Source organism: Phalacrocorax aristotelis, chromosome 1 (assembly GCF_949628215.1).
Source record: "Phalacrocorax aristotelis chromosome 1, bGulAri2.1, whole genome shotgun sequence".
Taxonomy (NCBI): Eukaryota; Metazoa; Chordata; class Aves; order Suliformes; family Phalacrocoracidae; genus Phalacrocorax; species Phalacrocorax aristotelis.
Window position 1 is genome coordinate 201,334,411 of NC_134276.1, and position 15,733 is coordinate 201,350,143.

Here is a 15,733-nt window from a genome sequence, read left to right on the forward strand (position 1 = left end):
TGAAATGTAGGATAAAACCCAGTAACAACATTTTTGTGTGTTTAATATCTCTTTGTATCTCTATATCAGTCTAGATATCTACCTATATATGAGAGAAACCCTACATATGAGAGAAACAAGTATATTGTTATTATATAAGAGATTATATTATAATATATCTCATGTAATTGTTTTTTGTGTATATATACACAGAGTGCTTGCTTGTACATGAATAAAAAGCATGTGGGGTTTTTTTTTTTGAGATAAAGTAAAAGCAAAGAAATTTTGAAATCAGTGATGTGAGACAAAAGCCTCAGTTTGACAGGAGTTAAGAAGACTGAGAAGGTTTTGAGGAACTATAACAGAAAAAAGGGCAAGGGTGGAGGAAAATTCTTTCATAGTGTAGGAGCAAGAGGCCTGTTATTCTGAAAAACAATAGTTCTGAAGTTGATACAAGGGAAATATATTTAACAGTACATATAACATCTAGAATTTGCTGCTTCAGAGATCCTGAAGTTTAAAAGCTTAGTGGGATTTAAAGTCTTAGGCATTCATATGAATGCCCTTCTTTCATAAGCCAACTACTTACTTGAGAATAACAAATGGCCTCTGTAGTCTCTCTGGACTAGATTTAGTTGCAGATTCGCTGAAATAAGTTGTGCTTTTCACTGTCAAATATCTGGACTAAGTGTCATTGAAGGGGCAATTTAATTACTCTGAAATCAGTGTTGCTGGATTTTGGCTTCATGCAAAAATGTTTTTATACTCAATACCTAATTTTCTGAGAAATCGTAGACATTTAAAACATTTGGAGTAGTTCATAGGTGGTTATGGATCATGTGCTTTGACTAAAGGCAAAAGAAAATCGAAAATATTCAGCAAATTTCTACTTACGCTCTTGGTTGTGCTTATTAAGCAGCTACTCTAATTGTATGTCTATATCATTATGTGTAGAAATAATAATTCTGGTGCTGTTTTTTGAAGATACTAATGCGTAAGATCTTGTGTTTATACAGAAAGCTGTTCCGTACCAACCTCTGAGATCATTGCTGTAGAAGAAACTGAACTTAACAAGAAACAGCGTAATGCTGGCAAATGGCAAAAAATGACAAAGCCGTATGGTTTCACAGGTAAGGCAAGTATACTCGCAGGATGCTTGTGCTAATTACTTAGTTGGAGGTATAAAGGGCAGACTCAGAATGAATCTTCAGAATTTTTTTAACAGAAATGGTGCATTTAAAAAAATCAAAACAAACTCCACCACCACCAAAAAAACCCCCAACCAAAACAAAAAACCCCCAAACCAACAAACAAAAAAAACCCAGGAAAACAGACAAACAAATTAGCCCCCCCCCCCCCCCCCCCCCCCCAAAAAAAAAAAATTGCCAGGTTACATTTAAAAGAGCCTTATTTTGGAAAATAAAACCCTTTCTTTAAGAACACGTGCTATGTTTGGTTATTTAGTGAAGTAGTCCTAACTAATGTCTTACCTTTCTGCTGCTGAATGACTGCGGCAGGACGCTTGCTTTCTACTACTTAACTAGAAAATCAAGGGAGTCTGGGAACATGAGTCTTGAATGTTTGGGTTTTTTTTAAAACTATCCATAACCATCAGAATGCATGTGTGTAAAGGTTCTTTGTATCATTGACTACATTCTTAAAAAAGTGCCAGAAACAAATTTCTGTTTGTGTCGGGGAAAGAGTGGCGATTTCTGTGCTGCGAAGCTGAGGCAAATGTGACTGCTCCCATGCCACAATATTATGTTGTGGAGTACTTGCCTCATATTTAGTCCTTCAGTAATAATGGTTGGTGATACTGTGGATGGAAAGGTAAGCTTAGTTCTTAATGCGCAAGAAGACTGTAAATATTTTTTCTAAAACTTCAGCTTTATGAAATTAAATTCACCCTGTTAGTTACATGGGGGCTGATGTGAGGGTTTGGCTTATCCTCTTAGCTCACGGCATTTTGTATTATGTAGACATTGCAGACTTTAATATGGATAAAATAATATATAAGCTCAGTGAACTTTTGTATAAGTATGTCTATAATCAGTTCATGGAAAATGGATTTTATTTGGTTTAAAAATAAGTTTATGTTTGGGTATCTGCTATAAGCTAGTGGCCTAGAGCAAGTGTTTTCATTTATGTTTTCATTTTGACTTTCTATAGATGTCTTGCTCACACTCTGAATGCTTCTGTCATTTGCATAAATGTGTAGTTGGGGTTAATTACTATTTTCTAAAGGTAGATATTTGGAGATCTGTCTGAAATGCATTTGTCATTTCACAGAACTGTCTCATTGTGCCTCTTTGTGTGTGTATGTTTTGGGTTTTTTTGTTGTTTATGGTTTTGTTTTTGTTTTTTAATTTAAATAGTGTATTACGTGAAGAAAGCACGAAATCACCGCTGGCGGTGCAGTGATGTGACGTTTTGGTGTATTGATGAGCACTTGTGTAATCAGTGGATACAGGCACTGAAAGAATTACTTGAAAGGCAGAGTAAGTTTGACTAAACTACTAATGTTTGCAGAATCATTTTATAGGCATGTATGTCAATATTGTTTTCATACATCTGCTTTTTTTTGAAATCTTAAGGGAAGCTTATGCTCAAGAGTTGAGAGAGCTGGGAGTTAAGTGTCTCATTCTTCTTATCACTATTTTTGCATCTCATATTCATTAAGTTGTATTGAGTGTTTTATCAGTTAGAACTATAGGCGTCTCATAATTTTGCCCAGATGTAACTTATTTTCACAAAATGGGGACATTATTAAAAGCTTAGCAGAGGCTTTAAATGACTAACTTTGGAGAAAGTAAAGGGTGAAAAATGTCCTCAGATCTTGAGAGCACCTCAAATCTCTGAGATTACAAGGATTGTAGCGACCATAAGATTTATGGGTAGCTTTTTGTGTGTCTCACCTTTCCAGTCTCATCAACAATGTGCCTTATGTAGTGAGAATTACCACCAATCATTTCTGGGACTCTTGGACATCTACTTCTTGGAAGGCTAAAAGTAGTTTTGCAGGAGTTATTCCTGAAAGAGATACCTTGATAGATGTCAGGGAGCAGCAGCAGGAGCAGATCAACTCCGTGACTAAAGGGGGTCAAGGATGACCATAGCACAGGCAGTGCCCTTACTGACCAGGGTGAGGTCCCGCTGTATCTGAGCAGGGTGGGCAGAGCAGGGATGGGGTTAGCAGCAGGTCCCGTTTACATTCCAGATGAGATAAAGTAATCGGATCCATCCAAGGAGGCCAGACAGGAGCAGCAGGAGATAGGGCTGGAGGCAGAGGTGGAAATCAGCTACTTGCAGTGTAGGTCTGAGGTGCGTCTGAGAGATGGAGCCAGAGAAGGGACTGGAGACAAGTACACCTACAATTTGACTTGAGCAAGTACTTAAGGCTCAGAGAATGAAAATGGATGTTTAATAAAAAAATGCTCTTCTGAACAGCCATTTGGAAGCCTGCATCTTAATAATGTTTTTGTTTTGTATGCATTACACATGAGGTATCTGGCTTCAAATAAAATCTCTTAAGAAATAGGGTTCGTGTGGCATTCAGTACACCTGTGAGAGATGTGGCCTGGGCAGTCATCCCCATTTGAGTGAAGTGTCCATTCTATTGCTAACAAGCTATTTCAGAAAAGGTAGGAGCTCCTCAGAGAGGGTAAATGGTGCTTTGGTGTGTGGCAGCTTTAAACCATTCAAACAGTCTAGCTTGGGTGGATTTATTATGCAAGTGTGGCGATCTAATAACTCGGTTTATTTTTTTCTTTTAAAATAATAATTTAGAATGCCATCCGAGGAAGTGTGAATATTGTAACAGGTCTTTGTTCTATACAAAAAAGGAAGGTTCTCTGGGTGCATCAAGCATTACCATTTTCTGTGTCTGCTAGTAAATGTAAATCCATAACTACTCAAAGAAATTTGAGATAGTAATATCAAAGGTGTTTTCTAAAGGGAAGGGGTTACAGTAAAGGGCAAGCACTTGCTGTGCAGCATGTAGTTGGGAGGTATTCTTACTGTGTCTTTATCACTTAAAGGAAATGCATTTTAACTAGGTTATAAAGCAAGAATGTTGTTTAAATAAATAAAAGTATTTCTATGTATGCTTCACTGAGAAGTGTCTTTCCTGTTGCTGCCCTTGGTTTGTCTTTTGTCTTGTATGCTGTGATGCTGATGTCATTTAGTGGGAAGGTACTGTGAGAATATGACATGACATGGAGTCAGGTGAAATGATTCTGAATTTCACCTGCTGTCTTACTACCAACTTGTTCAGTACTGTCAGTATACTCAGTATAATAAAGAGGATAGAGGAAGCAGGTTTTTGTAGCTCTTTGATTGAGTTATAGAGTTATAAGACCTAAAAGGTTTGTATACAGTGTTCACTTCGATATTTACAAGTTTGGTTTTGTATAGCTTGTTAAGCTTTTGTTTTGGTGCAAAATCAGTGTACTATAGTATTTTCCATACTGCAGAGTCTAGACCAAAGCAGTTGCTTGTGTATATTAATCCATGTGGAGGAAAACGTCAAGGGAAGAGGATTTATGAACAGAAAGTTGCTCCACTCTTCAGTCTGGCTTCTATCTCCACTGATGTTGTTAGTGAGTAATAAATATTTTAATTTCGTAATAAACTCAATATGAGTTCTTTAACGCATCTCTAAGTAGCTTAAATTCTTTCTGTTACTTACCTTTTCTTACTAAGGAAATGAACCTGAGTGGTAGAGAAAGGATGGTTTCTAATTAAAGGTGTGTGTATATATATAAATATATACAGGTAGCCAGAGAAATTACCACCTTTTATCAATTTTCTGCTTACGAAATTAAAATGTCTCGTATTTCTGAGGTATTTGAGCTCTTCATTTATAAGATAGTGTCTCATCTTTTTCAGCTTTGCTGTTAAACCCAACTGTTCACTTGCACAATTTTTAGTGAAATATTCTTTCATGTCGAGTACAGTGCATGCCTCTCTCAATTCTTTCCTTGGTATAAAATCTTTTGAAACACATTTTAAGGGCAGGCTGATTTTTGGTGACACTGGTAATAGAAGTATGGTTATTAATGAATTAATAACATTTTAATAATTTTATATTATATACCATTTAATAAGAGTATTTTATAATAGTAATTTTTCATGTGTTTATTTCTTCATAGTAACTGAACATGCTAACCATGCTAAGGACAATTTATTTGAAGTCAATATTAATAAATATGATGGGTAAGTAACTTCATTTGCTTTTCCTTTTCTAGCTGATACATTCTGTAATCTGTCAGGTTTTGTCTTTAATTTAAAATAGTAGTCTTCATTGCCGATATGTTCATTACAACAGCTGCAAGTTCTGGGGCATATTCCTTTTGATAGGAGATCCACATTTAGGATTATCACAGGAAAACTAAACTGTTTCAGTAACAATATGTTCAAGTGTAGTGTAACAATTTTTGAACACAAATCTCATGCAAACGATAAATGTAAGATACTTCTGTTTGTCCAGAAGTAGAGCATTCTGTGATAGCTTGAAAGCTACCCTGAAGTATTTTGTGGTATAGGTGATCTTGACACATACATGAGTCTAGAACACGGCATCAGTAGCATTCAGCCTGTGTGTAAAAACCATGAGCTGTTTAGAAGTGTTACAGATAGTTCCTCTTCCTATGTAGGACTGTTCAAATAATGGTCACATCATTTGGCTTTATTTGTGTTCTGTTGTGGAATTACTGTTTTAAAAGAAGACCTAATTGAATGGTGCAGTTGCATTCCCTTATTAAATCTGCTGTAGAAGCAGAATATTTTAATACATAAGCTAGTCATTCCAGTTTCTGGTTCATGACATGAAACAAGTTAGATGACTGGAAGATCATGAAAATGTATGCAGAACCTATGCATATGAACTCCCATAATTACAGTATTTTAAAATAATACCTTGCATTTGTAGACAGGTACATTTAAACTGGTAAGTTGCAAAAATAAAACGTTATCTCTTCAGAGTACTTTTGCTGGGGGAGCAGATCTATATGCGTTATATAAATCGAGTGAGGGCATGATGTTGGCAAACTGTGGTAGGAAGAAACTACATTCATAGGTTGAATTCCTAGACTTCAGCTGCTTTAAAATCAGTTGACTTTAAATAAGCAGTTTTGACTATACTGGGATTTTTCTTCATTTTGTAGAAGTGCAAGGAAGGGAAACTGGGATCATAGGAAAACCTAGTTTAAGATTTTTCCTTCTCATTTGACTTAAGTGATTTGAAATAGATAATACTGACAGTTGGTGAAATTCCAGTACAGAGCAGAAAAGGGAAGCAAGGGAGCCCATGTCCACTTCTAGTAAATTGTTTTTTACAAGTGGCAGTGACCAATTGTAATGGTACCTGAAGTGTTTTTGGCAGATTCAAACAGTCTGTTACTGGAGAATTTTTTTGTGTGTGTGTTTCCCCCCTCCCCCCATCTAACATGACTGAGAGAAACAGTTGGCCAGAGAACTGCATCTTCTAAGAATCTCATGATTCGTCTGTGCCCAGGCTTGGCCTTAATGGCAGTTAGCCTGGGAACTGCAACGCGTCTTTCTGAGCCTGATTTTTATCCATCATGTACAAGTCTGTTGCTGTGGTGAACAGTGTTGTTAGGTAGGAGTTATTCTACTAATACTACTTTTTAAATAACAGATCACATGGTTTTATGGAAGATTTTAAAAATGGTTGAGCCACATAAATGCATGTGTTTCTTGAAGTTTGCTTGATTATTCTCACATAGAAGAAAAGCTTCTTTAGATTCCTTCACCTAGTTGTGATTACCTGTTCTCTTAAATCGGTTCTGACAAATGTCTTTCCCTTCATTCAGTGATTTCCCTTCATTCCTCATTTCATCTCCAGATTCCCTGTTTGGCAAAGCCATGCCTATAATTTTGGAACTAGATATAGGATTCTTAATGAAAACCACTTCACTGCCTTCCAAGTATATTTACTTGAGACAGCTTATTTAAACCTTTTGTGTGTGGTTCCTGTTTGTTCTTCCCATTTCCCCTTATTTGAATTTCTTACGGTGACTATACTAATCTAATAGCTCAGTGATATAACAGCTTCTCTTTGAAAACAGTTACTTAAAATATTGCGTTACCGTATGGCAGGTTTTTGTTCATTGTTGTGCAGAACAACTAGATCATTCTGTAATATTGTGCAGGTAACAACCATGTTTAAAATAAGTCTGGCACATATGAATTGCTGTGCTTCCTTATCCGTATGCCTGTTGCACATGCCTTTGTAAAACTGTTTCAGATTGTTTTTTTTCCTCGTTACTGAATTAGTTCACAGGTTGATACTAGAAGGGACCATAGTTCTTTTAAAACTCAGTGTCTTGTGGACTTGATTCTTTGGAAGTCATTTAGCATATGTAGTTTACTGTTACCATTTGTCTAAGGAGTGAAATGCTAGTCCATTAGAAAAATAAGCCCAAAATGTAGGAATCACTCTAAAATGATCTGTCTTACAGTAGTTCTTCACTAGGGCTCTTCACACATGTCACCTGCCCATTGGTCATCTGATGTTTGCAATTAATCTGGTCATGCTGATATTGTGTATGTGAACTTCTTTGCCAATATTTACCCTTGATAGGTATAGGTGTTCCTATTGTTGTCATCTCTGAGCCTTGATATAGTACTTGTTATAAATAGAACACCACTGAGACAACATTGACCTTGAACTGACATGGAAATTTTTGTCCACTTAACCTCCTCCTTAGAGTCTGCACAGAAAGATGAGACAGGCTAAACTTGAGAAATAGTTAAGCTATGAGAAGAGAAATTAATTTTTAAAATGAAAAACAAACATCCTTCTTTTCCCTTCTCTCCCAGTCTCTTAGGTCTTGACTTCGAGTTGGGCAGTATATATTTTTTAAGACTACCCACTCCATTCATGAAAAAATGACTGGGTTTTTTCAAGCTTTCCTTCTGCTGAAAATACAGTAATAAGCAAATATAAATCATCAATACTTAAAAGTTAAATAAAGTAACTTGTCCTATGAAATAGGTGCTCATTCAGCATTATCTATTGCTGACTGTGGGAAAAGTATTAGTTTATGCATTGGAGAAGATTGCTCTAGGTAACAGTAGACATTCCTAAACACATATGCTGGGGACTAAACGCATAACTTCCTGGATTTGTCATGTGTTCCTTTAAAGTGTATTTGAATCTCTTTTTCAGTTAAAGAATGTTTATGCATTTAGAGTTCAGGGAGTGCATTTGATTATTTTGCATGAAAAGTATACTGCTGTAAAATAGTCTTTTACTTCCTAGTATTTGCTTGGCTGTGGACTCTCTGCTGAGCTTTAACATATTGAGGATCTGTGTAGCTGCTGCACCAGCTCTGACCTGAATTAAGTTTGCAAAACAAAGTTTTGCATCTGGTAACATTTAGAACTCTGTGTTTCGCTATGAATGGTTATGTAGATATACATGACTTCTGTCTGTTTCATGGGCTCTCAGCGTGTTCAAAAGAGCACGCAAGCATGCACTTTTGTTTTTTGACTTTCATATAATGTATATCGCTAATAAATCAGTAGTGTAAAATATACTTCTGCCTGAAGCCACAAATATTAACTAACTTTTCCCTTCTTAGTAAAGGTACTCTATTTACATTTTGTTTAATTAGAAAGCTGTATGTACAGTCCTGTTCAGTGCTTTCCTTGTATAGTGCATTTCCACTGATGTCTGTCTGCACACAGCAATAGAGGTTAAAGACTTTTTCTTTAGGTTGCGCATCAACATTTTTTCCTAACATTAGAGACATGTCTAGGTGCATTTGCAGTTGTACAGCTTGAATTTTTTTTTCTGTTTTTTTTTGTTAACTGCCAAGTTGACTGTGGACTACTATATTCTGTGAAAATGGAGGAAGAGAATAGAACAGCTATTTTTGATGTGCTCAGTGCATGCCTTGAGTAGAATGCTTGCCATGTTGTTTATTGACTGTTAGTGTGCATTCTAATTTGTGTTTCCTGGCAGTGTTGTTTGTGTTGGCGGGGACGGCACATTCAGTGAAGTGATGCATGGTCTCATTGGAAGAATGCAGAAGGACTCTGGCATAGACCAAAATAATCCCAAAGCGCCATTAGTCCAGTGCAATATAAGGATTGGCATAATCCCTGCTGGTAAGAAACGGTTAACTTTCAGTTTATTAATTTATTCTTGACATTTCTTATTCCTAACTTCTTGAATTTAGGCTTAAGTGTAAGATACAAGCAACGATATTCCATAAAGACACCTAACTCAAGCTGTTTCTGACCTGGTATAATTATTGATCACATACAATTTTGCTTGGGAAGGGTACCTTAGAAAGGAAATCAAATCTTAACGTGCAACTTCAGAATTTAATTACTACTCTTTTTAAAAAAAATTTTTGTGGGTTAATACAAGATAAGATGTTGACAGTAATACCTTTGCCCATCTGTACACATGAGTGAAATTTACTGAACAGAGACTTACCTGATAAATATTTTTCCAGTTCCAAATGCCCCACATTGTAAATTCTTCCACTGGTCTGGCAAACTCCAAACAAATGCTAAAATGTCTTCCTTTTATATTTTTTTTTCCCCTTCAGTTACCATCACAGAAAGAATAAGGCAACTACAGCTGAGGAACAGTCCTCAGGTTCCAGACCAAGTTGCACTTTCTGCCCCTTTTTAGAGGTGCTATGCCTTCAGTTCTCTGTGTCAGCCACTTTTTCAGGCAGTCCTGACTGCTGTCACTGAGAAGCATTTGAGAGAACTCATTCTTGGCGTTCAGGTCTTTGGTGATAAATCTAGTGTCCCAGATGTTACCTCACCCTGCCCAGTTGGTCCCCAAGACCCGTTCAAAAGTGGACTTAAAATATCACTCTTCCAGGACTGGATTCAGTGTTGCAACTCTTCAATAGCATCTGCAGCTTTGAGGACTCTGTGGAAAGACAAATGGATGGTTCAGTGTCTTTTCTACACTGTTCTCTTTTTCTTGTCAGATGCTTGAGATTTGAATTAAAGAACTGGGATATGAAACAAACATGAGCTTCTGACTAAACTAAAACACAGACTTTATGAGAAAATTGAGCACAGGTTATAAAAATACCCCAAGTGAAACAGTATATCTGTACCCTCAGGCTTTAGGGGACTAATTTTCTACCTATATCTTTGTGGAGAATGTATTCAAACCCAAATGGTCTGCATTTCTGCTTGGAAGAAGTTTAAGCCTTTCTGCTTACAGTACCTTAAGGGTTAAATATCTAAAAGTTGTGATGTGACTATCCCCTTATGGTTTTTCATTCTGCTTGTTAGCGAGCGCATTAAGGGTTCTATATAACAGACTCACTGTATTTAAGTGTATTCTGACTTTATTTGTTAAAGCCTTGTATTAAAATCAGTTTGTGTAATAAACTTAAGAATAGAATTTGAAGCGCTCTCCCCTTTGTTTCCTTTATTTGAGAATATTTCTTGGATTAAAGGTTTTTACTTGCATGGTTGGTTTTAGAAGATTTTGCCTACTGGTGATGTTAGTGACCTTAAGAAGATAAAATTTAAAAACCAGAACCTCAATATTAAGAGCTATTTCTTTGTCCATAGGAAACTAACTATAAGCATGTTAAAATTGAAAGGTTAGTGTTGCTTTTTCAACATTTCTTAATGCATTTTTTCCAACTGCAACCAAAAAGTGATCTTCACTGGTATTTTAATATTGCTAACATGGGTCAAGTCACTTTCTTCTCTTACATACTTTGTTTTGTTTTGTCCATTGTAGCTGTTTGCTGTTTGAATATATACTGCATGCTCTGTCCCTTGAACTAACACAAGGTACAGCCTTGTAATCAGTGCAATGATTCAAATATCTTTTTGCCAAGTCATTTTTCAGATCCCTCAAAAATTATTTATAATGGTGTGTAAGGAAGCCAGCCATTAAAGTTCTGTTAATTCAGTTTTTGGAAGTATATTGTGTAATACTTAAAATAATCCATTACTGAAAATATGGGAAAGTGCTTATTTACTGGAAAAGAGTCAAATCACTGAACAAATCTCAACCCTTTTTTCACACATCTAGCCGTTATGGGGACCTTAAACTGTGTATGAAATAGCCAAACCCGTGCATCACAGGGTGGTCAGGAAGCAGCAACAGTTTAGGGTGGTTTTTTTCCAGCCCTTGATGAAGCTGTTCTCTGTTCAGCTGTTCTTTGCTTGATGTAATGGAGCTCTGACCATGTATTAACCCCAGCAGATCCCCTAGTTCCCAGACTAGTGGAAGAAATCTGTTCCAAAATAAGTGAGATCCTTAAAAAGACTTTTAAACTAAAACACATCAAGTCAAAAGGAAAAATGAAATATAAATCATGCATCTAAAAAAACTCCATCCATGGTGCTCTTTTGAGTTCTTTATAACCAATCTTTTTCTTAAAATAGTAAGAACTCATTAGCAGACACTGAAAACGAGCACTACCCATAGTTTAGAGATTAAGTTCTAAAGCTCTGCGTGTCTTCTGATATGTGGAGACAGTTTACTCAGTGAGGACAGGAGCCTGGGGTAAGGTGACACTGAATTGGCATTTTTGCATTTTTTATCATTTAGTTCCTAGTGTCAAGCTGTGTTAACAGAAACAGGGTAGGGTGTCATTTGTGGTTGTGACTAAACAGTGTCAGTATTCAAACTAACACTCGATTCAGCAGACTTTGTACAAAAGTTTGAAATTACAAACTAAAGAGATTTAATGCTAAAACACTCATCTATATGACCATTTTTGAGTAATTACCTTAATTTCATAGGCAGAATTCCATTGTGCAGGCTTTTTTTTTTTTTTTAAACGTTGGAGGCTACTTGTAAATCATGATTCTAACTTTCTGGAGCAAGCCCCTGCTTGGCTCTTTGTTTTTTTGTTTTGTTTGGGATTTTTTTGGTTTTGTTTGTTTGAATAAATGTGCCTTTCCAGACACGGTTTCTTTCCTTAGTGTGTCTTCTGATTAAAAAATATAATTTATTCGTATGCTTTATGGTACATTTTTATGAAATAACTTGTGTTTTTGTTCACATGAATAAAGGCTTCTACTCAAATGGCAGGTTTAACTTCTGAATTTCTCTTAGTTGCAGCCATTCTTCAGATCTGCCAGTATAAATTGACTGATTGCTGTTGTAAACAGATTTGTTGTTAGGAGTACTTAGAGGTTGTAGCAACCTGACAGTTTTGTACTGCTATGTGGTAACTACAAGTCAGCACACCTACAAAAAAACTTCTGCTTAGCTGTTGCTTCCTCCTAGTGCCATGTAGCCTTAAAAGCACGTTCAGCCATGGTTTCTCACCGTATTCAGAGCAGTAGTATGCCTCCACGGAACTTCAAAACAGAGAATCGTTTCTCTTATGACATGTGGCACTGAGGTTTCATCCACATGTTTTAGTACTAAAATGGTATCTTCTGGAGTAAGCCAAAGTAATTTGTTCTTACTAAACCTAGCATAGAATAGGGGGACAAACTTGTCAACTGCTGTCAGAGGACTCTTTACTAAAGGAGAACAGGTGAGATCAAATACTCTCATGATCTCAGCAGGGAGGAAAAAAAAAAAAAACAACCTGGTTCACTTTGTGCTGTGGCATAATATTAATGCATTCATTTTTCCCAAAACCCAAGTCTGCCAGCCTACCCTGGGGCTGGGGGAAAAATCTTCCAAGTACTAGGGAAGATTGAGTAAAGTGTAGATACGAAGTGTTAATTGCTATAGTGATTTAGGCTTCTGGTGCATCCATATCCCTCTCACTTTTGTTGTGGTCAAGGCATGAGCTCTGTAATGTCTAGGACTGAAGCATGCAGTATAATTATAATCAGCATGTTGATGTGTAGCTGTAGGAGTTAAGAATGCTGAAGACGGCACAGGCTTGTTATGTGAAGGTAGAATAGAAAAATGGTGTAAGATTTATTCACAAACTTAAAAACCAGATGCAAATAAAATCATGAGGCGTGACTGGACTCTTATACTACTGTCACAGAGGCTGTAAAATTTCTTTTTGAAAATGTGTTAAAGCATAGCATAAAAACCTAATTCTTTTTTTTTTTAATTACTCCAAGTGATGTGTCCACAGCCTTCTCTGTTACAACATTTGTAATATTTAATGATCTTTGCGGTTTAGTTAGCATCTCATTTCAAGGTTCAGTATGTCCAGTTTGAAATTGGAAGTGCAGTATTTTGTGTTCCTCCTTCAGCATTTTAAATCCGTTATACTTCTGGAAATGACAGTCTTAGAGCTAAATACTGGATTTAATATGGTGAGGCTGCTATGAATAAAACTAAGGCAAGATTACTTTTCCCTGTGATGTTGATTTCATCTCTTAAGTTTGCCACTATTGTATTAATCCATTTTTGTTGTACTGTGGTGTTGAACTTCTCTGCTGGAGTGATTACCAACAAAACACGGACCCAAGTCCTCCTGAACTGTTCCTTTTTAAACCAGTCTGTCATTCTGCAGATGTTAAACTTGATTTCGTGGTTTCCAGATGCAGAAAGGAAGGTGTATAAAACTTTCGGTAGGAACATGACTATGTGCCCAGGCCACTCATCTCTTCCTGTAACAGTAGCTTCTCCCCTTACTTCTGAATGTGTCAGATCCTTGCCATTTGACAACCACTTCCCAGAAAAGTCACCATCTAGATTTTGCAAAATAGTAAATGCTGCTTCACCAAGAGCATGCAGTTAGAATCATAGGATGGCTTAGGTTGGAAGGGAAGGCTATGGAAGGGGTTACTTTGTCATTAGCATGGCTCACCTGATATTTCATCTATGAGGTGGCTGCAGTGATTGTGACTTCACAAAAATACTACAGATGTACGGGACCCATGCTGAAGTTGTTATTCTACCTGTTTGCAGTACAGAATCCTGTTGCCGTACTCATTTGTCTCTAACGATTCTTTGTGCGCTGTGGGAGCACCTACCGCTGTCAAGGGTATCTCACATGGACCAATGCTCATGAGCATAAAAAGTATTTCTATTTCTGTATTAAATTCACTCTTTCTGTAGGATCAACATCTCGCTGACTTGCTTCTGTCATCTGCTTAGTTTAGTACTTCCAGTTCTTTGGAATTTGTTTAGTTTTCCATCAATGAAAGCACAAAAATGAATGCTTATAGCCTACAGCATGCATGTGTTTTGGTTTAAGAAAACTTATAACTAAGTTAGTAGTCTAATAATTTTTCAGATTATGAATTCTAGCACTTTGATATTTTTTTTCTGGGGCCACAGAACCAATGGCATGAACTTTCCATATAACCAGTAAGTTATCATGTTTTGCTTATCACTTTGGTTGTTCTCTGACCAATTTAAAGCTTGTGAGGGTGGTGTCTGAGAACCTGTCTGCATGATTTGTCTCCTCACAAATATCCAGCAATATTTGCATGCAAAGGGGAAATCTGGTGATTTAGCTGTATTGTATTCTATGTAGGGTAGTCCATCACTTTGGTTTCTTTAATCTTGCTTTAGTAAAAATGTTTTATGGGAATACATACTCTAACATTTTAAATACATATCATTTCTCCTTGAGTTTAATTAAAAGGAAGAATTTCCTTTAACTTTTAAATAATTAAATTTATTTTAAAAATTAGTGTTTAAACTTGGGGAGCGGAAAAAATGTAGAAGAAATTGCCTATATAACAACTATGTGGCTATATGATACCTCCTAACAACAGACAGACTTTGGGGAAACTGGGTAATAAAACAAAGCTCTAGTGTACATAATGTATGGTAAAGATTCAAAGTAACTATACTTATTTTAACAAAAACTAGTTGACGTGCCCTCTACACACTTGATATTTTCTGTAGGCTTGTAATATGAAAACATCTGGGATGAGAGCTGTCTTCAGCTGGGAGATTTCAGACATTTAGTTTGGGATTCAGCTATCTACATACGGTGGTATGGTGCCACCATCACTGAGATGTACTAGCCCTATGGAAGACAACTATTGTACTAGAGTAGCAGTTGGAAGCCAAGCAGAGTAATCTGCAGCACTTGAATGCTGGTGGTTGGTGTCATTTTAGGTAATAGTTACTCTCCTTAGGGTGAGTTCAATTTGAAATTGATACTCAAATTTTCATGCTTACATTTAGGTGTCTGCAGGTGAGGTGGGCATCTAAACTCATTTCTTAGCTGGGGGGCATCTGGTCAATATGGTCAGTAGAGACTGTAGATCTTGTGTTGCATCTGCCTGTCTTGTGCAGACGTCTTGTTTCCCAAGGCCTGTGTGTGAGTACCTTAAATCAAGCTCAAGCTGCTGTCAGCATTCCTGCCAAGATCATCTTGACCAGAATGGAAGCTTTGACATAGCCTGCCTGCAGTGTTACATGTGCACACGTAGCTACTTCTAAGTGTCTTAACCTGATACTTAATCATTCCCTTGCATACTGATTTTCTTTTCTTCTAGCACACCAATGCAAAAATTAGTTTCTGCACTGAAGATCTTACTTTATTAATGAATTAGGGCTCAGTTAACAGGCAGTCAAACTACTTTCTTCACATTTGCACGTAGTTCTGTGTAGCCCATAAAAACCTGTTTTATTTTCCTTCACTCAGTTATGCTGTTGCCCTTAAAAAAATCCCCAAAGAAAATCTGGCAGACTACGTATATAATTTTTCTGTTGGTTTAACCAGAACAACCAACATCCCCCACCTAACATTAGTCAAGAGCCATGCTCTATGAAAGCTTCTTGCCCAAGTTGAGTGCTCTGGCAATCCGAAGCTATTAATTAAGGGATATGTGTCAAGCTATATTTACA

The 15,733-nt window shown here is 36.7% G+C and overlaps 1 protein-coding gene across 5 annotated transcripts in view; it reads left to right on the top strand.

Moving 5' to 3' along the window:
* The window catches only part of CERK (ceramide kinase), a 42,952-nt gene that overhangs the window by 8,542 nt on the left and 18,677 nt on the right, over nucleotides 1–15,733 (top strand). For 3 of the 5 annotated variants that reach the window (XM_075081286.1, XM_075081290.1, XM_075081291.1), the window contains 5 exons: nucleotides 996–1,109; nucleotides 2,355–2,477; nucleotides 4,452–4,577; nucleotides 5,130–5,193; nucleotides 8,969–9,114. In XM_075081286.1, the coding sequence (XP_074937387.1) occupies nucleotides 996–1,109; nucleotides 2,355–2,477; nucleotides 4,452–4,577; nucleotides 5,130–5,193; nucleotides 8,969–9,114 (573 nt within the window). The remainder of the gene's footprint in view (nucleotides 1–995; nucleotides 1,110–2,354; nucleotides 2,478–4,451; nucleotides 4,578–5,129; nucleotides 5,194–8,968; nucleotides 9,115–15,733) is intronic. The other 2 variants (XM_075081288.1, XM_075081287.1) reach the window with 1 other exon arrangement.